The sequence below is a fragment of the Amphiprion ocellaris genome, chromosome 1, assembly GCF_022539595.1.
Source record: "Amphiprion ocellaris isolate individual 3 ecotype Okinawa chromosome 1, ASM2253959v1, whole genome shotgun sequence".
Taxonomy (NCBI): Eukaryota; Metazoa; Chordata; class Actinopteri; family Pomacentridae; genus Amphiprion; species Amphiprion ocellaris.
The window spans coordinates 5,274,167-5,298,689 of NC_072766.1; the positions used below are offsets into that span (position 1 = coordinate 5,274,167).

A 24,523-nucleotide genomic window follows, 5' to 3' on the forward strand; every position below is an offset into this window, starting at 1 on the left:
TTTGTTGTTTTACTTCCTCATGTTTAACTTCATGTTGCCATTTAGCTTTTTTTCCTTGTTTGTGCTGAACAGAAAGCCGGGCCCTTTTTAATGAAGCCTTTATGTGCAGGTGTTATTAATGTTGAGTTCAACAAAAGCATGAAATAATAGAAAGTGTGAAAAGCAGAGTGAGGGGGGGGGGTTGCAGAGGAGATAAGCCAGAGATGTGAGCAGCCTTTTCATTTAGCAGTGTTAATAGCTAAGTGAGCTGCGGACTGTATAGCAAGTGCAGGAACCAGGGAAACTGTTATGTTTGGTCGACTGACCAACTGTCATTTTCATTATAAATGAATGTATTTTCCTGAGGAGTTAGTTAATCATTTGATCTAAATCAAAATGTTAGAAAACTGTGTAAAAAAGTGATAACATGTTAGTCAGATGAAACTGTTTAAAAGTTAAAGATGAAGAGATCATTTAAGAAGCAGTAAACACTCAAACTTAGTGAAGACAAACAGAATACAGGAATTGTTTTCTTGGCGTTTGTAGGATTAAATAACCCATATAAGTACTAATTATATCTTTCAGATATGAGGAGCTTTTTTTAATTTGTCATTTTTGTCAATTATCATACATATAATATGCAAAGAGAAGCGTCATGATGATGATTCACCCCAACAGAGTTTTTAGTTCCACAGTATTGTGTAATTTGGCCATAATTGTGAATCAAATTGAATTATTTTACACTTATTGTAGGGGTTGTAACTGTTGCATGGACATCTGTGTTTAGGGTAGGTGATAAATATAGAAGGACTGCGGCTACTTAAGCTTTGTGTGTCTGAGGAAAGCACTAAAGATTAGCGTTTGTGACTGTGAATGTGCTGCCTCTTCTGTTCTGTCAAACAACACATTATGTGCTCCATGACTGGCATCAAATCAGACTTGTAACTGGTAGTCGTGGATAAACTATTTCTGCCATCACACCACTTATCTCAATTCTGTCACGTTTGCACAGTGATATCAGTTATTGCCTGAAAGTAAACTTTCAGTTGAACGGAACAGAAAAATGGTTTCTTTCCATGGAAATGGACAGAAGGGGCTCCAACAATCGCTCAAGCAAGACTTGCCGCTCTCTGGCTATTCCATTGTTCTGTCACTGTCAGTTTGTTTTGCTATTTGACATGCATGTCATTTGCATTATGCATATCTGGAGTATTGCAGCCCCCACCCTCCCTCTCTCTCTCTCTCTCCCCCTCTACATCTTTCCTTGATATCCCTGATAACTGATGTTATTTCCTGTTTTTCAGTTTCATGTTTTTTCTGTATTTCCTGCATTTATTTAAATATGTGCAGTGGGCAGAATGAGGGATATCTTATTTATATTTTCACAGGAAATCACACTCAGCACCGATAAACTGTGGTTTATATGATAAATTCTGTGTCGTTTTATAGCCAAATACCTGATATGAGCTCAAAATCACACACTGTAAATAAGATGGCGTATCATTTAAAATATTTATTCTTGTAACAAAGAACTGCACTGCTTGGTCTTCAATTCATTCAATGCATGTAATCAAGACATGCCATCATTCCAAAAAAGATGAGCATCAGGGCTTGCAGTGACACAAATTTCTAGTCACATAAATCACTAAAGCATAGCGTTATCAGTATTAATGTAGCGAACCTTTTAGATTGTGTACAAAAAATTGCAACTGTTTTTTTTACACAAGACAAAAATCCTTCTACTGAGATAGAAGGAAAAAGACGTGTCCAAATCATTGTTGCCAAATGCTTACAGCTAAGCATCAGTTTGTTACAGCTTCTTTGTTGCATCTGCCTCACTGTAAATGCTTTTTTATGAAGACTCTAAATAAAAAAGTATGAGATAATAAAGTTAGTGTGGCAGCAATTACAGTATTTTAGTGCTGCTTACCTGGGCAATGTCGTAGGAGTAATGAGACATAATTATAATTACATTCTGATATGATTCAGTACTGAAAAAAAAGTGCAAATGTCTGCAAAAGTCTTTTTAAATACTGGAGAAATTTAGCTACTGTATTTAATATGTATAATGTATTTTGTAAAGTGAGTTGTTCAGCTGGTATCTAAGCTCAGTGTTTAAGGCCTCAAGGTACATTTTTTTTGCACATCATCAGTTTGGTTCTTTGCACTGAGCTCCATACAATGAAGCTCTGTTGTGAAAATAGGACCGTAAAATACTGTAATCTAAATGGTAATTAACCTTAACAGGCATTGGCTTACCACTTACCTTGCCTCCAATGCATCTGGCAAGTGTCTGTGTGTGTACATGTGCATTGCGTGAATGTATGTGTTATTCTCTGAAGGACAAGATTGTGTTATTCTCTGCTTCCAAACTGCTCCAAAGTCATTATGGATTCTTGTAGACACATGCAGCCAGTGGCGAGCAGATCTGGTTCAGTTTGCAGAAACCCCGTAATGAGCAGTGAGACTGGCAGATGAGTGTGAGTGGCTAGCAGAGGGAGAAGGGCAGATTCATCAGGGATGATTGCCTGATGCACACTTCTGGTTTTTTGATGTGAAGACCCTGCTAGGTTACCATGGGGAGAATAATTAGCTTTGGCTGGATGCAGATGCGAATGAGCGTAAGAGATGGGAATTTTCTTATTGAGCTTACTTTATGATACTTAGAATGGCGCATATGGGTGTGCTTGTGTGCACACTGATACACATACACAGAGATTTTCTTTCTCAAATACATGCACACAGACACACACTCACTACCAGCTCATTCTCTTCTATTTATGGCCAGGAAATGGGTGTAGTGCTATGTCTGGTTGAGCTGAGTAACACTATTCTGTCACACATAGGTTTGACATCAAACACAAGTGACAAGCCTATCCTATTCCTCTCTACCGAGTCATCACCATGTCCCAAAATCACATTATTGTCACTGGGAACCCAGCAGAGACGGATGGTGAGTAGGGGTGTTGATTTCAGCCTTTGGCATCTACAGTATGCTTGAAAAGGCAAATAAAGCCATTTGGCAAGAGCTGATTTCTTGTCATTTCAAAAATATACAGAATGCGTGTGGCACGCCATTTGGTTTTATATTTTATCTAAAGCCTCTTACAGCTACATGGACACGCGTGTGTGTATGGGTTTCAACAAGGCCCACTGAATACTGAGACTGGAAACTCCTCCGTGCTAACACTCTACCATTTGTTGCACACAGGACCATATCATTACCTTTTTACCCTGGCAGGCAGTAAGCAGCTCTAGCGTGGTAAGCTCCAGTGTTACATGGAGGCAGGCAGGCAGGCAGTGGTGTGGCTGTAATAAGACCTGTGGCCAGCACCACTGCCAAGGCTAGCGGAGGCAGGGTGAGAGATGGTGCCCATCCCCTACATGCCCTGCTCTGCCATCTGTCACTGGGCAGGAGCAGTGCCGAGGGAGGGGTCTGAGTCACTCTAGTTGTTGTCACCTAGATGGGCCACACTGGGGCATGCTGTCTCTTTGTACTTCTTTCAGGCGTTGGCGCAATCCACTGTGAGTTCTTGACACAATTATGCAGTTTTGCAAATGTCCTGTTTAGGATTTTTATTAGGTTATTCGATATGCTGTAATTTTTTTTTTTTTTACTTCATGAATTAAAAATGTTTAAAGTGTCATGCAGTGTCTCAGTGATATAACACTCCAAACAGAGCAGAGCTACACTGATTAGCTGATTAATAGTCATGTGGCCGGTGGTGTAGCACGATATCACGCCAGACATACTGTCTCTTTAAATGTTCTCTCAGTTGATGTTTGACACTGGACAAAGGTTGTCACTTTTTTTGCCAAGACGACTGGTTATGTCATTTCCTGGCTGACGGTGTGCGTGCAGGGAGGAGGAGGGTGAAGGGAGGAGAAAAAAAGGGGTCAAGCGAGCTTGTGCGTGCACTCTGCTATAAGCAAGATGAGCTTGCTCAGTTAGTGTTCATTGCCAACAAGCATGCAAAGTACAAACATCCGAATCCATATGCACATGTCGTGCCTACAAAACATACACCCACACGAACATATACAAACACAAAGTGGGATGGGAAGTTCAAAATAGTGCATCTGAGCAACCGCTATTCAAGGTCAAAAATAAAAGATGTTCTTGCTGATAAAGAGTGAGTGCTAATGATCTCACTTTCACAACATGTGCAACAGAAAGTACCTCTGTGTGTGTGTGTGTGTGTGTGTGTGTGTGTTTATGTGTGCTGTGCCTGTGATAAGTGATTCATGAGAGCTGACTGACAGTTTGTCACCTGGTAAGCAGACCGTCTGGATATTTGACAAGTATTATCAATTTTCAGAAAGAACTTCATTATTTATGGGAAATGGCAACATAAAAACTCTAAATGTTTTTGGGGGCAAAACAGAAGAAATGATGTAAAAAAAAAAAAAAAAAAAAGAAAAAACTCAATGACTCCCATATGCTGATGATGATTACTCATTCCAGTCCTTTTTTTGTTACAAGCAGCCATCATCGTGACACACTTGCTATGTCGACATTTCTCTTGTTAGCTGCTTGGAGCAGGACACGGCTAAATAGAGGTCTGTGTTTGACACAGTTGTGGATCACAATAAAAGGCAGGGAGTAAGAGATCCAGAGGAGAGAGTGAATGTTGCAGAAGCAGTGATGATACAGTCTTTGTCGTCTGCAGTAAGGAGAAAAAAAGAAAGAGAGCTGGGAGCCACCGTGTGTCTTTGAATGGGGTCAGGGCATCATGGGGAATAATGCATTTCCCTTCTCTTGCGCCAGGCGCTCCTTCCATTACGGCTGGAGAAGAGACATTGTGTCCACACTCTGATTACCACTGATCCATGCTGATGACTCTGTTGGCGGATTATCTCAGTTAGTATCAGCCATCTGTTACTGTGTGTATGTGTGTGTGTGTGTGTGTGTTTTGTGTCTGTGTGTGTGTGTGTTGAAGGGGCGAGGAGAAAAGGGGCAGGAGTGAGACACATAGGAGGTTGAGTAGTTTGAGGCTGGGACACACACACACATGCACACACGTAAGCACACAAACACTTATATATAGGCACATGTATTGGCAGCCTTTTGCAAAACCGCTGCACGCATAACCCAGTGCCATTACATGCACGCAACACAGACGTACAACACCGCAAAACAAACGCGTGATGTAAGGCCACATACCAAGCAGCACAGGCCATTACACCAGCACCAAATGCACACGCACTAAATCTCCTTTATACTATTCTGCCCTCCTTTCAGATGATACTGACATGTGAAGGCTCCTATATGAAGGCCACATGCAATCATAAAACCACAGAGCTGTTTATAGCTACACTATCTCCTGAAGGGCCGTTGCATCTAGCCACTATTAGCTGCATGCGTTGACAGCTGGGTGCTGTGTTGTATTTGTGGACGTGACTGTGAATCCGGCGCAGGAACACATCTTATAAATCATAGTTCAGCCATTAGCATAAATTCTCCCTCTCCTTGCATCTGCGAGACCTGCTGTTTCTGGTTGCGGCGTTCTGCGTTGATTGGTTGGTGTTGTTCAAGTCAAATTGATTTAGCCGTTCACGGAGATTATAACGCTTGCCTTATACCGCCACTGTGGTGTGCCGTTAATTACCTATAAAATCAAGCTAATTCTGATGCTAAATCCATTTTAATTTCTCATAATTAAGTCAGGATTGGATCCTTAAATACCTTGGCGCTCCATTATTGTTGCAATCATTGTTGTGGCTGTGCATTTGGTGGTACATTGCTGAGCTCAATCTTATTATTGTTATTAGATTTAATTGCACTAAGTGATCAGTTTGTAGTTGTCGGAGGAAGATGGACTTGCCTCGCAGTCGTTTTTTTTTCTCCCCCTGCTGTCCTTTCTCTCTCTGTCTCTCATCCCAGAAAGAGGCCCTTTGAGAGATTGTGAGAGATGAGAGAAGATGAGGGGGAGGGTAGCTCTGCTTTACACCTCTGCAAAGGAGGGATTGCTTTTTTGTTGTTTGTTAGGGGGGAAATCAATTCTGTTCACATCATCACGTTTTGACAAGGCGAGGCATTAAGTGCAGATATTGAGAAACGACAGGAATGGTTTACAGCCTGTCCTTCATCTTCTTCACTCCTTTCCTTTCTTCTGCATTTTTTTCCTCCACAACAAAATCAGAGTATATTGTCTTGCTTATCCATTTTTCTTCTCAATCTGTATCTCTTTCTCTCTGTCTCTCTCTCTCTCTCCATCCCTCGTTCTCTCCCTCTTTCTGTGTTTTTCCTTCCCCCTGAAAAGGTAGGGAATGATCCGCTTCACTTACCAGCTGACACCACATAAGCTTGCTCGTCCTCTGAGACACAAGCCTTTTGTTTTCATGTGCATTATGATAATTATGAAGGACCACAGCTCCGCTCCATTTTCATCACACTTCTAATAATACTTACATTTTTTTTGTCAGCAGCCACCATGAAGAAAAAAAATCACCTTTTTTTCTAAATATTGCGGAAGAATCCCTTTTTTTCTTCTTTTTTTTTCCACCGTAACCTGACATTTAAAAGGTGACAGCCACAGTGAAGGAGCAGCGAGTGTGACGGCCATTCGAGCAACAGAGTGTGGCAGAGAGGTAGCAGTTTTTTGGTTGAAATTACGATAAAACTGCTCATCTTCACTCGACCAGAAATTTATTCTTGTAACTAATATGTAACATTCATTTACCCGCCGTTAAGGTTCATAATTTGGCTCTTTTGCCCACATCCTGTCACCTTGCATGAGAGGCCACTGCAAAGACCTTTGACCTTGCTCATAATTACACAACCACCATCTTTTCACTGCAGCAATGGCAGTCATGGCTGCCCAAGTCCGATGGCACACCAGCCTCCTCCCCGTGGACTGCAGCAGGTTTTCTTGTCATCCGCGCCTCTCGCTCTCCCTCTCTCCCTCTCTCTTGTCAGTGTTGCTCCTGGCGAAAGGCTGATACTTGATATTCAGAGGATAGCAGCTTTTGTCTCAGAGATTTAATCAGTGGCTCTGCTCCCACTGCAGAGGAGAGAGGGAGGGAGGGAGGGAGGGAGGGAGGGTGGCAGGAGAGAGAGGGAGAGAGAAGGAAAGAGAGATGGAGGCAGAGACTGTTTATGTGTAATGACACAATAACAAAGCCTGCCTGTAAAACACAATCTGCAAACTGTGCATTTGAAGGGGATTTTCAGTCCTGGATTAGTGTCAGGCAGAGGGATATGGAAAAGGAGAAGAGAGAAAAAGAGTCAGGTTGATGTGATAGACAGGAGAGGTGATTTTGTGTGTGTGTGTGTGTGTGTGTGTGTGTGTGTGTGTGTGTGTGTGTGTGTGTGTGTGTGTGTGTGTGTGTGTGTGTGTGTCTGTCTGTCTGCAGTGGGGGTTGAAATGTGTGTGTGTGCGCCCATGTGTGTGTGTGTGTAAATTCATGTGTTTTGAAACTGTTTTGTATTTATTTGGCTCCACAAGTCAGCGGCTGTGTGGGCATAGCCACATTGTGTTCTCAGTTGTAAGCAAAAGGGGATTAAAGCTGAATAATGTAAGTAAAATATTTGGCTGCAGAATGGCCAAATGTTTCTTGTGAGGGTTTATGTTGTTGGTTGGTTGTTAATGGCTGGCATGGTGACTCTGTGAGGCTGATAATGGAGCGCTACCGTGTTGGTAATGCACCTATCATCTAAAAGCCTATCCATTTTAGTTCTAGTTGCAACTGAAAGGACTCAGAGAGCAGTTCTGTCTTTAAAGGCCTCAGAGAGCTCTTTTAATTTAAATGACGTTCTTTTTCAACAGGGAGGTGTAAAGGGATCCCGGTTGTGAAACACAGGTGTGCATGTGTTTGTCTCGGGGACAGAGCATGGCAAAGAAAAGTGACAAATGTGTTATTTGTCTATTTTGCGTTTGAGTTTTTTCGCTAACCTCTGTCATTCCAAACATCCCACTTCAACCCTAGCAGAGTGAGTTCTCTGTAAAAGGCTGTCCTGTTGAGGAACACGTTCTCAGCACTGGTATTTTCTGGCATCAAAATGTAAAACCTGCTTTGTTGTCCGTTATCAGAGTCCTTAAACATGTCATCCTCCTTCCTACCCCATATTGAATCAATAGAGGCTGGGAGCCAGTGAGCATGGCTAAATAGAAATATTGTTCAGGGGAAGTGAGATGTGAAAGGAAAAGTGTCAGGAGGTGTGTGTGTTTGTGTGTGTGCGCATGTGTGTGCTTGAACATGTTGTGTAGGTGTGACAGTATGCATTTGTGTGTACGTGTTTAAGCGCGTGTTTGTGAGTGTGCGGGTGGGTGTGCTTTGCTATTGTAACCCTGCTGATTGGATTGTGTTTGACAGATATGGAGTCTGGAGAGCGGCTGGCCTCCCCTGCGCCCACCCTGTCTGCTGCTCGCACCTCCTCCCCTGCGGCCTCTTCCTCGTCCTCCTCCTCCTCTTCTTCCTCTTCGTCATCGCCTGCTCCCCACTCTAAGAGCAGCCTGGCCCCGAGCCCCTCAGCACTGGGATCCACCCTCAGCACCTCTGGTAAGAAACACTTTTTTCCTCTCCTGTGTCAATCTCCTGTCTCTCAAAACCCATGTGCACCGAAGAAAAATACCAACACACAATGCGAGCACTTTTCAAGTAACAACACACCAAAAAAAGATGCCAAATGTGGTCACCTTCATGTCTCGATAGCATTCACAATCCTCCTCATTTCTTTACCATGAAAAATGAGTTTCCTCCAGTATTAATTATACAGTTATTTTGCAGCCGGTGTGAATACACCTCTCTCCCAGCTACAAGGATTTTTTTTTTTTTTCCTGACAGCTTGGGTTGCAATTGAAAAGCTGCTGCATTAATGAATCCCAAACAATTAAGGGGCTCTTTTGTGTGAGAAACACACACATGCTTCGCCATGTCTCCTGACAACCTTCAGCTCTCTGGCTCCAGCTGCCTCAGAGTCAGGCTCAGCACGCCACTGTGCATGCATGCGTGTGTGTGTGTGTGTGTCTGTGTGTGTGTGTGTGTGTGTGTGTGTGAGAAAGAGAGAGAGACAGAAAGACAGAGAGCCTCTGCCTGCATGATTTAACATTTGTTAGCCACTCAGGGTCTAGTCAGCCCTGTCCAGCATCCAGCTTCCTTTTCTATGTACTGGTCAAAGCCATTAGGCAGAGAGCAGTGTGTATATTTGGTGTGAGTGTGTATGTGTGCACATGTTTGTATCTGTGTTTTTTAGATATCCCCTGTGTGAGAGAGTGAATCATTTGCTCATACTTTCTTCCTCCTCATCTCTTAATGTCTTGCTGTTTTTTTCATAGGCCCACGATACACACACACACACACACATCTGCACACATAAACCAGCACCGCACTGAGCAGGGAATAGGATATCCAGCTTTCTCCCTGATTGTTGTATTTTCTCTCTGTTACGAGAAGAGGAAGAAGGAGAGAGCAAAATAAAGCCCCTTGTTTTGTCCTCCATATCCTCAGTGTTGCCCCAAAGAAGAAGCCATTAGGAGCATCTCCTTCTTATGCATTATACATCCCTCTTATCCCTCTGTGCCATTACGTGTGCTCAGATTTTCTAGATAAGCGATTTTGGCCTGAGCGTCAAATGAAATGCTGAGATGCAGACTGTTAGCTCAGAACTTTTGCTGTGCTTTGTGGGAATCAAGCAAGCCAAATCATTTTTCACTTCATACAACGTTCACACTCTTTCAGTGTGTATGGACTGCAACTCAAGACATGTATAGTATTTACATACTTATAGAAAAGTGAAGCAAGAGTTAAGACATCTCTTTTACTTTCCCAGCACTATGTATCATAATTAAAAGGAAAAACATTCTCATGCAGAACAACAACAATATGTCAAGTGTGTTGTGTAAACAGGTAACATCAGTAATTACATATTGCAGAGATATAGTATCATCACAGACTGTGCAGGCATTGATTCAAGGTCCTTTGCCAATGTGCCAATAACACTTAAGAAAAAAGAGTCTGAAGAACATAAAAATGAGCACGGACTCTGTTTATGTGTGTTGTTTGTGTGTGTGTGCGTGTGTGCGTGTGTGTGTGTGTGTGTGTGTGTGTGTGTGTGTGTGTGTGTGTGTGTGTGTGTGTGTGTGTGTGTGTGTGCGCATGTGTCATTGATGAGGATATCACTTGGAGAATAAAAGCTGATCGGCGCTTGTAGCACTCTCTCCTTCTGGGATCAACTCACGGATGCAATTAACTTAAATCTGTCTGTGAAAATTTGATTGACTGCAACAAACAACAAATTAATCCCCCTTCGGCAGCATCCAAACATGAAAAAAGCAGGCGGTGCAGTTTGTCAGAGTGGAGGAAGGATTGAAACAGAATGAGAAAGAGGGCGAGGGAGCGAGAGAGAGAAACAGACACAGAGTGAGGAAGAGCGAGTAGGTAATCCTAGGTATGTCTTTCCCGTGCTTCTTTCTCGCTTCAAATTTTTAGATTTAATTATTCGCCTTCTGGAAGCCTGCATTAATATTGAAAAGGCATTTGCAGATGTCACTTTGTGTTGCCTAGAAAGGAATGGGGGTGTGCGGGGGAGAGGTGGGCACCCCAGGCATAAGTGAATGCTGTGGCTGGCCTTTCTGGGGGTTGCATTGCCGTCGTTTATCTTCGGATCCACTAGCTGACGCTGGCAAGGCGGGCTCTACATATTCAGCATATTCTAATGACATTCAAAAGGCAGATTTTGCTGTCTTGTGGCAGAGAGGGGCCTTGAAACCAACACAAAGGGCTATACTCTCATATGTCACACTGCCAGCATGGCGGTGAGGCCACATAACCACAAGCAGTTTGGTTCAGCCTTAAAAATAGTATCTGAGATGCATCTGTAGAATCGTGTTCATTTCTGTTCAGTATCCATGTTTTGCTACAGAGCACACGTAACTGGCCCTGCTATTAGATCCTGCAACTGCATTAGTTCAGAAAACACTATGCTCCAGTGTCACTCTGCTTTACATTTCTGTGGTGTGTGCATGTGTATAGTAGTTTGACATTTTCATCTGCACTGTGCACAACACTTTCCTTTTCTTCAGTCATCACTTTTTTGCATGTGTATTACCTGGCTTATGCAGAGGCATCAAGCGGGCTTGCTCTCCTTTTCTGGAATAGAAATTGAATTTGCATGAAATATGCTCACACCAAATTGCATCTGACTCTGGGAGGAGGTAATACGTGGCAGTCGCCCCTGCCAGAAATGATTGTGCTCAGGAAAACGCTAGACGATGATGATGTTGATGAAGTATTCTTCTGTGCTGAAATTGAATGCCAAAAGGATAGAAGGAGGTTAGCTTTTTACACCTTATACACACTCTTCTTTTTCTCACCAAGAATATCCAGGCTTTGTTACTGTGCAACGTATTCTCATTTTAAACTGAAGAAATATCAATACAGGAATAGTTCTGCGATGGAATTGGATTATGAAAATATGCTCTGTAATCTAAATGTGAATGTGCTACCGTATATACATAAAGCTGAGGCAATAGTTAGTCTGTCATGCTCAGAAACAGTACGGCTGCCACTTAAAATTAGGAGCAGTGTGCACTCTTGGAAAGCTAAATCTGAAGTTAATTCTTATACAAATAGAAGACAGTCATTCTGTATTTAATTCTCCTACAGTTAGGTGGATAAGAAGCAATACCTTCAAAACCTGTTTCAATCTTGTTCTTACACCCTGCCGATTCTTATATGCAGAGCTCAGGGAGGTAATTTGAGAGCAACGTTTTTGGTCTGCACAAATAAACATATACAAACCTAACAGTGAGGCAATGAGTTGTGCTAAGGTGCAATAAACAACTGTCAAACCAGCTGTACACCATTGTCAAAACTGAACTTTGTGGAAGAAGAGATGGTAAATATGTACAAATATTAAAATAAAGTCAGAAGTGTGTATTTTTAGACACTGGAGTTCAAAGTTTAATTCACCTTCTGTATGGACTTTGTCTTTTAATCCTGTGATATAGGACTGTAGTCACTATCTCAAACTGAAACGGCAACTTAAAAAAAAAGCCATTTAGTACGAACAGCTATCAGTAAGACAGTGTGTGATTTTAGTAAGAAAGTCAAACACTCAGTGCAGTAACAAATCAGCATCCTATTTACTTTTTAAAAATCTGATATTTAATTTTTTAATGAATATTTGGCGGCTTTGCAAAAACTGACAAGCCAAAAGTTCTTCCAGCTGCAATCTTTACTGGATCATTTCTTTAAGGCGGCACAAGAGATTAATTGAAATTGAATATGTCTAAAGTTGTGAACACTTGCACACCTGTTGCTTTGTGTCAGCAGCCACCGAGTTGCTACACACAGCTATCTGTCATGGACTGAATGTGAAAGCATCTCATCGTGTTTTGGTTTGGATCTATCTCAGGCCGTCTGTTTGGAGCAGCAGGAGAGCAGCCCTTCATTGGCTCCACATTGTCAAGTGCCTTCCCTCTGGTCAACCACCCAGCCTTCGGAGCCCTCTACACTGCCGGAGCGGGCAGGCCTGAGTTTGGAGGCCTGGGCTCTCTGGGCATGTCAGCTGCTCTGGCTGCCCACCCCCAGCTAGGAGCCCTCTCTGGTAAGACGATGATGGTTGAAACTTGGGCAGAAATTGGTTAAATGGGAATGAAATTGTATCTTTAATCCTCTCCTCTCCTCTCTCCTCTCCTCTCCTCCTCCAACAGAATGGTGGCGAGCTGCTGAAGCCCATGGACGGGGAGCTGCTGCCTTTCTCCCCTCTTTCATCGGCTTCCCTCCATTCTTCGCCCCTCATATTCAGCCCAATCACAGCGCCAGTCCTGTTCAGATCAGGATGCCCGGCAAGAATAGCCATACCCCGCCTAAAGGTACAGCACTGTCCTGAAGGCCCATTCATTGATCTGTCTCCCCTCTCCCACAAGCTCTGTATGTGTGTCTCCTTCTTCCATAACCCAAATCCACTTTGTCCTATGATGAGATTTCTCCTTTTCAAGAAAGATTTAATGACTTTCACTCCTCACTTAGTGATTCTGTTCTGTCTCTCTCTCCCTCCCTTTCCCTCATGTTCTATCTCGTAATCTCTGTTTCTTGCACTCTTTTAATTTCACAGTATCTTTTAATTTATCTTTTATTATGTAAACCGCTCATGTTGGGCTCGTGCCTCGCACAGCCGGCATGTTTGATGAGATGCATGTATAAATCAATATTTTTATTAGCCTTATTCCATTCTCCAGTTAGCTGCAGATATTCCATTATTCATTGTTGCAAAGTTCTCAGAAAAGGTGAATCTGATTATTATTACAGCAGATCTGTTTTGTGTTTCCAGGGGTGAATGGTGCAGTGAATGGCAGCGGGGTCTGTCCTCCTACCACACAATCAGGGAGCTTTTCTGCAAGTCCAGCTCCTGTTCAAGCATCAACCAAGCCAACCAAAAATTCAGACCCCTCTAACAGCCACCGTAGCAGCCCTCAGAACAATCCAGCAGAGTTGGTAGAGAAGACGATTCAGAAACCTAAAGAGAAGGTCAGTGTGAAGATGGACTTACTGGCTTAAGTGAGAAGTCTAAAGTGAACATGTGAAATACACAAGCTGAGCATTCTACTGTGTAGTGGATTCTTACAGCTTTTCTCTCAATTCAGAAGCCACGAAAGAAGCCAGCAGACACTTCTTTGGTGAGCAACAGTGAATCAGGCACATCGTCAGACAGCTCAAGTGACGGGTCCCTCAGCAGTGATCTAGAAGATCTGGCAGAGGATGATGAAGACGACGACGATGATGACGAGGATGATGAAGAGGAGGACAAACAGAGTGAATTATCAGACTCTGAGAAGAGGACAAAGAAGAAAACAAAGGTAAAGAAGCAAACTAGAAAATCAAGAATGAAAGCATTTTTTTATTGAAATGTAATGTCATGCAGAGAGTGCGGGTGCAGAACAGGAAGCCAGCATGCCCTGAGCCACTCGGCTCGGTGCACAAGTGCAAATGCTCACACCACGAGACGATTCTTTGTTCTAACAGTTCCTCATTTCATTTCCTGTCCAGGTTTTGATACCCAGCACTGGAACTGTAAAGACTAACAGACCACTCTCTGGGGAGACCCAGGACAAGAAAGACTCCCAGAAGATCCACTCCAACCCTCCAACCCTTGTGCCCTTACGCTGCTCTGTGTCCCCCCCTGCCTCGTCCCAAACCTCCCCACTGGCACTGCACAGCTCCAGGTCCAGGACGGAGGCACCGCAGCAACACTTTAGTGTGATCCAATCTACTGGCCTGGCTGCCAACTCAAAGCCCCTGGCCCTCCTCACTCAGCCCCGTAGGGAGTCTTCACCATCTTCCTCCCCCATAGCTCACACCACATCTCCTAAGGCGCTCTCCAGTACTGCCTCTCCCAAACCTCCCAAACTACTGCCCTCCTCCTCCCCCCAGCACCTGCCCCTCTCCCTCTGCTCCTCCCCTAAGCCTCTCTCCGTCCCTTCCCCACCCCGCTCGACTCTCCCGTCGTCTACCTCCCCAAAACCTTTTGGTTTGACCTCATCTGTAACAAGCTCCCGCAAGTCCTCGCTGAAGCCACCAAAGCACGCTGTTCCTGGCACCGCCAAATCCAACAAAAGGAAACTGCTGGAAGCTTCACTTGCGCAGATCAATGAGTTCAGGCTCAAACAGGTAAGCCAATCGGATAACAGCAGATGTGAAAAATATAGCCACTCACTCAACTTTAGTGAAAGCTAATTCCGATAAACTGACAGAGATAAAATTAGTCACAGGAGCTGAAGACATAGCAAGATCTACATTTATATTTGCCACTTTTTCTCATCGTTACCACACCATAACCAGTACCGCTTTTAATCTGGGGGCATTTACAGCATTTATTTAAGAGGAGGATCCAAGTAGCTCACAGACAGCTGCACAACTGCACACTCAATTAGAAACTGATATCATAACTGTTGCAGTTTCTCATGTTGGACTTTTATATCAGAGGGAAGCATGTTTCAACTGGCATCTTAAAGAATTATGGCCTTAAGCAAAAATCTTACAGCTGTAGACAGACATAAGAAAAACCTTTGTTTAGTGTAGTTAATTTCAGAGGCAGTGCTTGTTTCAGTAAACTTGTAGTGCACTAGGATCAGACATCTAAAACACGAAGATATGTTCATAGTTATTACCAAGAAAATGTTTCATTTTATGCATTTGATGTCAAAGTGTTGAGGGTCTATGCTAAGCTTGGGAGAGAAACGATGTCTAGAATAAGTGAATGTTTTGCCATTTTCTGCTGTACTTAATGACCACATTTGCACAAATGGGTAATTACTAATTTGTAATGACAACTAGGAATATTCAACTCATGCACTCAGCGAACATTTTTCACTTATTTCCTCCAGCCTTGTAGTAACTGCTTGTAGTCACCGCCACAAAATAGTGTAGTATCTTCCAGATTGCATATTGTATTCATAGTGCTACGTTTTATCCATTTTTAAAAAAAATCTCTCATCTACATCCAGTAATTTGAATTGTCAGTCAATGTGTCTCAGCAGATAGTTTGACTTTAAAGCTGCTACAGGCCAAATATGTTGTATCAAATCCATATATCCTTTCATATACAGCTCTTTAAGTCCTATGAGCTCCAGGTGCTATTGCGTTTTTAATTATTTACACCTTTGGATTTACAGTAGTTACATTTGCTTCACTGATGTAGAGGGCATGTAGCTTGTTGATGAAATGGTTAATGCTTTTAGTTTCATCACTATTCTGAAGCAGACATTGCCTGTGCACATATTCTACTGTATTATTTATGTCTTTGGTCAATTCAAATGAAATGTTGTGAAGAATTGGCATTTTTATTTGCTTTTCACTACACAAATTCCATTTCTACTGATGAAATTTGAGTGATAGCACAATAATCAATAAGATAAACTTATTGAGATCAGCTTATTCTGTGAAAATCATTTCCCCTTTTTTGTTTTACCGGTATAGAGACGTTTACAACGAGCTAAATTCCCCCTGTGGTTTCAGCACAGTTACTGTATTTCATGGTCTGTGAAATTGATTTGTTTCACTTCATATCACATCCAGTTGAAAGTGCAACATTAAAGTCTAACCTGCCTTTGCTTAAACACAGATTGAACCAAACTTGTCATCAGTGTAAAAAAAAAATCCAAACATGCCCAGCCGCATGATGATAATGATGATGGAGCTTTTCAAATGTGCAGACAAGTAATTACAATTTTAGAGAGATACACAGTCTCTCTTTTTGTGAACTTGGCCAAGAACAATGCCTTTGGTTATTGCATTTATGTTCTTTTTGTTTCCCCAAAAGAGGCTTAGACACAGTTAACTGTACCAGTGTTCAGCATTGTAGTTTTGTCACCTGCTCAAACAATCAACAGTGATGCAAACTGACAGCTAGAGCAACTCCACTTTGTCCCATTTCTTTTCTAATTTTTTTCCTAACCTTTCTTTGTTCCTTCCATTCTGAAATTCCCTCTCCATCCCTCCCCCTGACTCCCTGCCTCTCCTCTGTTCCCAGACTCTCATGTCCCAAGGGCAGATGTTCCCAGCTGAGCTGAAGAAGCAGCAGCAGGGGCCAAACAAGTCTCCTAAGAGGACATCTCTGTCTTCATCGCCATTACCACCCGTCCCGCCTCCTCCACCCCAAAACAATCACTCCAACCTCTTCCTCTCGAGTGCCCTGCTGGGGCTCCCTGAACCCCATCACCCAAATGGAGTCATCCAAAGCACCACTCAGGACGCACCTTTGGCCCTCATCACTAAACCTCGCAAAGAATCTGCCTCTCAAGGCAAGTCCCCTCAGCGCGACTCGGACGCTGGGTCGATGCCTGTCAATCTGAGCACAGGGGCAAGTAGGACCCAAGCAACCGCCCAGGCTGGGCCTCCGTCACAGCCCCCCACTACCTCACCCCATGCCACAGGCCATGGATCCAGAAAGAACAAGACCCCCAAGGGGAAGGGACAGACACCAGGGCTGGGACAGGGACAAGCAGACCCTTTAGCTGCCTGGAAGGGCTTCTCTCAGAACCATCTGGTACAGTCTCTAGTAGATTTGTTTCGTGGAGGAGAGTCTGGGATTGGGATTCCTGGAGTTAGTATCCCTGGAGTTGGAATTCCTGGGGTGGGGATCCCTGGGACATGTAACCCCACAGCTGGTCTTCCAGCTAACAAGGAATCTGACGACTCAGGAGATGACGATGATGATGAGGATGATGATCTGGAGGAGGAGGAAGATGAAGAGGACTCAGATGATAGTCTGTCAGGTTGGTACCTTGTGTGTGCATCAGTAAATGCTACTTTCCTAATTTTTGAGATAAAATGTTAACTTCAGCGCTGCAGGTAACAATTATAATAATTGCAGATAATTCTTCTGATTATTTTCTGGATTACTGGATTAATTAATCATTCAGCATATTAAATGTCAAACTTGCGGGATATGCCCAACACGATTTTTCTGAAGCCTAAGTTGAAGTTGCTATCACATAAAAGCATCAAATTCTCACAGGGGATAGTACAATATTCTGTATTTTTGCCTGATAAATAACTTCATAGATCTGAATAGTTGAAAGTTATCTTTCTTTAGATTAATTAATTGATCAACTGTTCGAGCTAAGAAATTAATTTGAAATCCCCAAACCACACTCATTTAAGAAAAACTGTCCGTTTAATTGGCATCTTTTATTGGTGAATTAATGCCTCTATAATTTTGAACTACTTATCCCAATTGGCATCCTGTGTCCCATTTCAGAGTCTGACAGCAACTCAGACAGTGACATCTCTGGGAAGAAAGTGAAGGAAATGAAGCTGCTGCCATCTGGATCATCCAAGAAGGAGATGACTGCCCGCAGGCTAACCAAAGGCCCAGAACTGCTGAACACCTCAACCAATCACACCGCCACCAGCTGCTCCCCTCTCAACCTACAGGTCATCAAGACTCCCACCATTGCCACCAGCTCCAGTGCCTTGGCCTATCACAGCTCTCCAGGCTCCTCCTCCTATAGCCTAGCCTCACCTTTAGGTAATGTGTTCAAAATCCTGTGTGCAGAAAGTGTTTAATTGAGAGGTGAAGGATGGTTTTAGTAGGATCTAATACTGAATAAAGTCATATAAAGTACCACAAAGAAGTATACTACAGAAGTAACCCAATGCTGCCCAGAGCAAGTATCTCCCTGTAATGATTATGACGAGGGACTGGTAATTTTAGGCAAGCAGGAAGAAAGCAGTTGGTTGTCATGGCTGTGCGGTCCTGCAGGGGCATGCCCAGGAGCCCTGACAACTTGTTTGGCACAACAACAAGGTTTAGTTCCACCTTCTTTTAATGTGGAGAGGTTACCCAGAACAGAGAAAACAGAACATACGTGCAGCTTGTCAGGAATGTTTCAAGCAGACATTTTCTCCTTCTGTAAATTATTTTCTTTATACACATTTATATATCAGGCTTGGACTTTTAGTTGTATGGCTTAGCTTTTGTGGCCACAAGATGCTAGTAAATGCAGTGAAAGTAGCAGTGTGGATGCGTTTATCTTCTTGGTTGGTATGACAACTGATAGGTTCAGGGGCTTTGTCTCTGCTATTATATATACATATATATGAGTTTTGTTGATATTCATGGTTGATGTCTCTCTACAGGTTTAGGAAAGAGGAAGAGGGTGATGGATGAGAAGGAGTTGATGATACCTCTGGAGTTGGGGTATGTACAAATGGTGGAGAAAAAGCAAGCTCATATAAAGTGATTCACCTCTCATTGTGTTTCAACTTTTGTCACTATCACCATCTCATCCACACATGGTCACATTTGTACGATGCACTCTGTTATTGGGAACTCTGGTGTTATGTTTGTTTTTTTTCATTCTTGGAAACCTAGGTGGCGGAGAGAAACAAGAATCAAATCAGTGGCTGGACGGCCGCAGGGCGAAGTGGCCTACTATGCCCCCTGTGGCAAGAAACTGAGGCAGTACCCTGACGTGATGAAGGTACCTCGACCTCACAGCGCTACTGTGTTGTCTACATCCATGCTACAGAAGCAGATGTTTTTTGGCAAACAGATGAGCAGTGTAGTTTGTAACAAGGATGACAGTGGGATTCATTATTGGAAGAATTGTACAAGATTTCTCTTACAAGAATATTGTTACTAATAATTCCAGAACTGCTCATCTACATTGCTCAAAGAAATGCTTTTGTATCAAGATTTGCTACATATTATATATGCTATTGCTCCAGCTGCACTCCAACCCCACCCTGCTTTCTATGACCCTAATAGTGAGAGCTGATATTCTTAGATTCACTTCTTGTGCCACTTTTTTTTTTTTTTTTTTTTTTTTTTATATACCTCTCCTTCCCCTCCCCCCTCACCCAAAAATGATTAATGGTTAGTGTTGGGATGCACAACTTTGGCCCCGTTAGTACAGTGTATCAAAGTCTATAATCTTCTTTGTTTACTTCATCAAAAGCTCAATCACACTGATTGCCAAAACTGCCTTTGAGTGTAGCAACGCAAACAAAAAAATGTCCACGGAGTAACACTCACTCACTGCTAGTCAGTCAGTAGACAGTAAAAGCCTAGCAATGCCACAGATAAATAAGAAAGGGCCTGAATTGTGCACCCCAAGGTCAGAACCGTTTTTCTCTCCTGAGAGCTTTTGCTCTTTTTTTGTCCCCTGGCTTTTATAATGATTAGTAGCACTGCACAGATGCACTGTAACCGTAGACTCCCTTCAATCTAGTGCCTCCCAGTTGCTTTTCAATGTCGCTAATTTCGCAATTTTTTTTCTGCCTAAACCAACGCCATTATTATTTTCTCTTCTGTAGTATCTATCCAGAAATGGAATAAGTGGCATCACGCGTGATAATTTTAGCTTCAGTGCAAAGATAAGGGTTGGTGACTTCTATGAAGCCAGAGAAGGACCCCAGGTGACTGCCTTTCATCTCTCTCTCTCTCTCTCTCTCTCCCTGATCCCTGTTCATCTTTTCATCTAGCGGCAGGCAAAGCTTCATGCAGCAGTCACTGTCAGGGCATGGATAGGAATCAACCAAAACCCTCAGTAGTCCTAGTTCATAGACCTCTCACTGTGCATGGAGAAATGTAATAATCAGCTGACATTACTTCCACAGGTGACCAGTGATACATGCCATGTTATGTGACTGTGACACAAAGAGATAAACTAGCAAATGGATGTCTGTGTCTTATTGGAAGCAGTGCAGAGAAAATACCCGAGAATAGATATATACAGTGCTGAGGGGCAAGAGAAACAGATTGCATAAAACTTTAAATAGATTATCAAAGATAGATAAGAAAATGAGTAATTCCTATTTAATCTACTATTCAGCCAGTGTTTAACTCCGTATTACAGATAATATAATGATGTATCATTAAAAAAAAAGAAGTAGAAGAATATTGTTTTTTAATCTCTGTTGAATATATCCAGATCAGAGTCTAGCCAGCTAATTCTTAAATTGTTCCTGAGTCACATGAAATGATGTTTGCCAGCAAGTGATTCACTGTGACATCTCTCCCCACCCCTCCCAATCTCTCCACTTTTTTTTAATTGTTTTCCTCCAGGGTTTACAATGGAGCCTGTTGAAGGAAGAGGAGGTCATTCCTCGTATTTTGGCGATGGAAGGCCGCAGGGGTCGTCCCCCAAATTCCGAGCGTCAGGTAGCAGGCGATGGCGCCAAAGGTAACCGACGGAGGAAGGGACGACCCCCTAATGTAGGCGATCCGCTGGCGCCCGAGGGCCCCAGTCCCAGCGAGGTCAAACTTCTGCGCAAACTGGAGGCTCAAGGTTAGCAGAGGAAATGAGCCCTGAAATGTGTTTGTTAGAAGTGTATGTGCCATTAATCAAGCAGCCATTATTCAGGTAGTGAAGCAAAGGAAGAGCTTCAGTTGAAATTCGTATTTTTTTTTGTTAGTATATGGACAAGTTGTTTTTTTTCCTGTCATGCTTATTTGTTAGATACATTTCTGTATAATTATGTTTATTCTTGCCCAGAAGAACATTGTTAGCATGCTTTTTTTATATTTTTGTGTACTTTTGGTAATAAAATGACTCCTCCGATTGCCAAGTAAAATTAGCCTTAGGGCCCAAGAAGCTTTTAATGGTCAATTCTGCCCTTGTAAAAACATTTTAATTCACAAATTTACTAAATATATGTTATTTTTTATTGTTTTATAACTACTAAACAAAACTATATAAAGGCTAAAGAATGATCTCAGTCAAAAATGCTGGGTAAGACTACAGTAGCATTTAGGCATTCCCCTGAAACTTCTCACTGACAATGCCTTTCTTTCCACTCTGTGTAGAAATCGCTCGACAGGCTGCCCAGATGAAACTGATGAGAAAACTGGAAAAGCAGGCACTGGCGCGTGCAGCCAAAGAAGCTCGGAAACAGCAAGGTAAGAGAGCGCAGGGCTGTAAACATGCTGGTGGAGGTTATTCAGTTGGTCAGTCTGTCACTTCAGACTGCTTTGATCTACGTAAATGAGTGCAGTATAAGGACCAGCAGGGCCTGTTGGGGGAACTCATGCTGCTCATATAGCCTTTTTTTCATATGTAGGTTTAGATTTATTTCCATTACTTTAAAGCACAAGCTTTAATCTTCTTTCTGCTCTAATCTTTAATACAACCATGCTGCTGGTTACAGATGTTATGCTTATATGTTTTTTTTATCCGTATAAATGGTGATGAAGTGAAAAAGTCAAATCAAAATCTCAAGATTGTTTGCTGAGCCCTAACGTAAATTCAAAACTGGAACCAGACAACGTCAATATTCTGAAATATATAATGCATCAAAAAATTAAACAAGCAGAAATAACAAAACTAATCTGTTCTTTCAACACTTTTACTTTTAATTCTACTTTTTTCTTTCACTTCAATGTGTAAATGAGCACACTCAGATCCACTGCATATATCTGTTGACCCTTGTGACCGTAAAACTATGCGCCTTTATCTAAACCGTCCTATCTGTCTAAAATCTTAGAATTACACACATGACCCAGAGAACTATCGACCTTCTGTATATCCAGACTGTCCTGTCTTGTCCAAAATCCTGGAATCACTAGTCGACTCACAGCTACGCGGCTTCCTGGAGAATAATAATGTCCCTCACCCACAGCCATCTGGCTTTAGACCTGGTCGTAGCACAATACCTGCTGCAACTGTTGTTATGGATGGGATTGTTAACTCACTTAATTAAAAAACACTGTGTTTATTAGAGCGTTTTGCTTTCTGTGAGTTTTGATGTTTCTGCTTCCAAATGGTTCAAATCAAATCTCTCAGATAGAGTTCAAACTGTTGTTGCTGATGGCTTCACATCAGATGATTCATAAATGTGTCCCTCAAGGTTCAATATTAGGCCCACTGCTGTTTACTTTGTAGAAACATTACATTTATTTTCCAACTCTGCACTGTAATGCCAATTTTGGTGACCCTGCAGACCTCCCTGTCGAATTTAAAACACACTCCAAGAAGACAAAACATGTTTATTTGCACCACTGATGCTTCCAGTCCCATCCATGTTCTGTGTGGAGATCTAACAGTCCAGTAATTACAAATGCTTAGGAATCTGGCAGGACAGCAGATTGTCCTACAAATCTCATGTTGAGCATTTGGCTAAAAAATTAAATATTCCAATTGGATTCTTTTTATCCAAATAGACTTTGTTTCTCCTTTGACAACACTAAAAACATTATTTAGTCCACCAAACTGTCTATATTGAATTATTGAGATCTCCTGGAAAGCACAGGACTCATTAAACAAGACAGCTCTGACACTCAGCGCTGTGAGTTTTATGAAAGGGTTGGATGGTCATCTCTGGCATCTGGAAAGGCATCAGAATACCTGTGTCTTCATTTATAAGTCTAAGCTGCTGAGATATTTGACATCCTTCGTCGAGTTCAGAGCTAATAACCATGACACCAGACCACAGAGGACGCTGGCTTTGAAAGTTTCTCACATGAACTTGAAAGTGGTGCAAACTGGTTTCTGTTTCTCTGAACCGCAATACTGGAATGAACAGCAACGCAGTTCGAAGTTAGAGACACTCACTCCTCTTTAAAGCTTTATTAATTATATTTCAAATAATATTTGTGAGCTTTGCAATCTGTGTGTCTGTGTGTCTATACGTTAGTTGTTTTCTGTCAATTAAATAAGATATCATCTGGCATCTGAGTAATTTATTCTTAGATTTCTCTCGGAAGAGAGATTTTAATGAAATTTCTTGAATAAATAATGTTTCACTTGCTTAATGAGGACTGGTCAGGTTAATAATGTCATCCAGGCCTAAGAATCAGTGACACCTGGTCATAGTGCGACTGTCTTTGCGTTTTCATTATTGCTGTATGCTTATGGCTGGTTAAGGTAATCTTATTATGCACCCTACTGCTGGAAATTTGTTCTCTGAATTTCTCAGCCTCTCATTTAAAATACACCCTGATCTCAGCGAGACCTCTTGAATAAATAAAGCTTAACAACTGTAGTGCAGGTGATTTTTCTGGACACTAACATACCACCAACTTGACTCTTGCAGCTATCATGGCAGCAGAGGAGAGGAGGAAGCAGAAAGAGCAGATCAAGATTCTCAAGCAGCAGGTGGGTCTTCTTTACGGGTGTTCTGACAATATCCCCCTCCTCTTTTTCCTTATCTAAGTGTCCCGACACACGTACTCCCTGTGAGCACTGCAGGAAATGTTGGATGGTTGTTTTCTGATCCATTTACAGCTCACTTTTCAATTAACATCATTACTTGCTGTACTAAACTTGTTGTCTTTTTGCTTAGCCCTGTTGGAATAGAGTGATTGGAAAGTGATTTTATCTGGGGATGTTTTCCAATGTCTGAAATATTAAGAGATTATGTTTTCTTTTTTTTTTTTTTACAGGAAAAGATCAAGCGTATTCAGCAGATTCGAATGGAGAAGGAACTCAGAGCGCAGCAAATTTTGGAGGTACAGAATCTGATCCAACAGCACCTCTGATTAAGCAGAACATTCCTGGATAGCTACAGCCCCTCAGTCTATAGTGTTTTAATCTTCCTAAAGCTCATTACTGAACAGCGGCATGCATTGGAGGGAGTTGCGTCTTCTTAGGCATAATTCCACATGGAACTAATGCTAAATTGGTCTTGGTTGACGGCTGTTGAATATTAAAATGGCTGTTGCTGCCTCTTCAGACCTTATTTAAATTGGACAGAAAAGTCTTTTTTCATCAGACAACAGGAACAGTTTAGCATAAGTGGGTCGAGGAAAAAAAAAGGTGCTGTTTTTCCACACGCAAACACACATCCAAAGATGCGTACACATCCACGTACACACATATGCACAATTATACTGTAGGAGCTTCAAAGTGTTTTAGCAGGACTAAATCAATTTTGAGTTGACACGGTTGGCAAGCCACTCTTAACAGGAGGCTTCAACATTTTCACAATTACGTGTTAAAGAGATACATTATTCATTCACTGTGTTTTACAAATTTGACTGGCATTCAGGAGCATGAAATCTTTGCTCAAACCAGAAAACTGCAAACAATCAGTTAAAGTGCAGCAAAGCCCTCAACCAAGACTGATTGATATATGTCTGTGTCTGTGATTCTTGACC

General features: G+C 42.2%; 1 protein-coding gene across 13 annotated transcripts in view; it reads left to right on the forward strand.

Moving 5' to 3' along the window:
* baz2ba (bromodomain adjacent to zinc finger domain, 2Ba) overlaps positions 1 to 24,523 on the forward strand; it is a 67,387-nt gene that overhangs the window by 26,967 nt on the left and 15,897 nt on the right. For 9 of the 13 annotated variants that reach the window (XM_023264637.3, XM_055009919.1, XM_055009937.1 and 6 more), the window contains exons 3-17: positions 8,296 to 8,481; positions 12,338 to 12,529; positions 12,636 to 12,797; positions 13,256 to 13,452; positions 13,569 to 13,781; positions 13,972 to 14,592; positions 16,454 to 17,198; positions 17,684 to 17,953; positions 18,565 to 18,625; positions 18,800 to 18,908; positions 19,744 to 19,845; positions 20,495 to 20,717; positions 21,236 to 21,328; positions 23,461 to 23,522; positions 23,810 to 23,875. In XM_023264637.3, the coding sequence (XP_023120405.1) occupies positions 8,298 to 8,481; positions 12,338 to 12,529; positions 12,636 to 12,797; positions 13,256 to 13,452; positions 13,569 to 13,781; positions 13,972 to 14,592; positions 16,454 to 17,198; positions 17,684 to 17,953; positions 18,565 to 18,625; positions 18,800 to 18,908; positions 19,744 to 19,845; positions 20,495 to 20,717; positions 21,236 to 21,328; positions 23,461 to 23,522; positions 23,810 to 23,875 (3,300 nt within the window). In that variant the 5' untranslated portion in view covers positions 8,296 to 8,297. The remainder of the gene's footprint in view (positions 1 to 8,295; positions 8,482 to 12,337; positions 12,530 to 12,635; positions 12,798 to 13,255; positions 13,453 to 13,568; positions 13,782 to 13,971; positions 14,593 to 16,453; positions 17,199 to 17,683; positions 17,954 to 18,564; positions 18,626 to 18,799; positions 18,909 to 19,743; positions 19,846 to 20,494; positions 20,718 to 21,235; positions 21,329 to 23,460; positions 23,523 to 23,809; positions 23,876 to 24,523) is intronic. The other 4 variants (XM_055009932.1, XM_055009940.1, XM_055009950.1 and 1 more) reach the window with 1 other exon arrangement.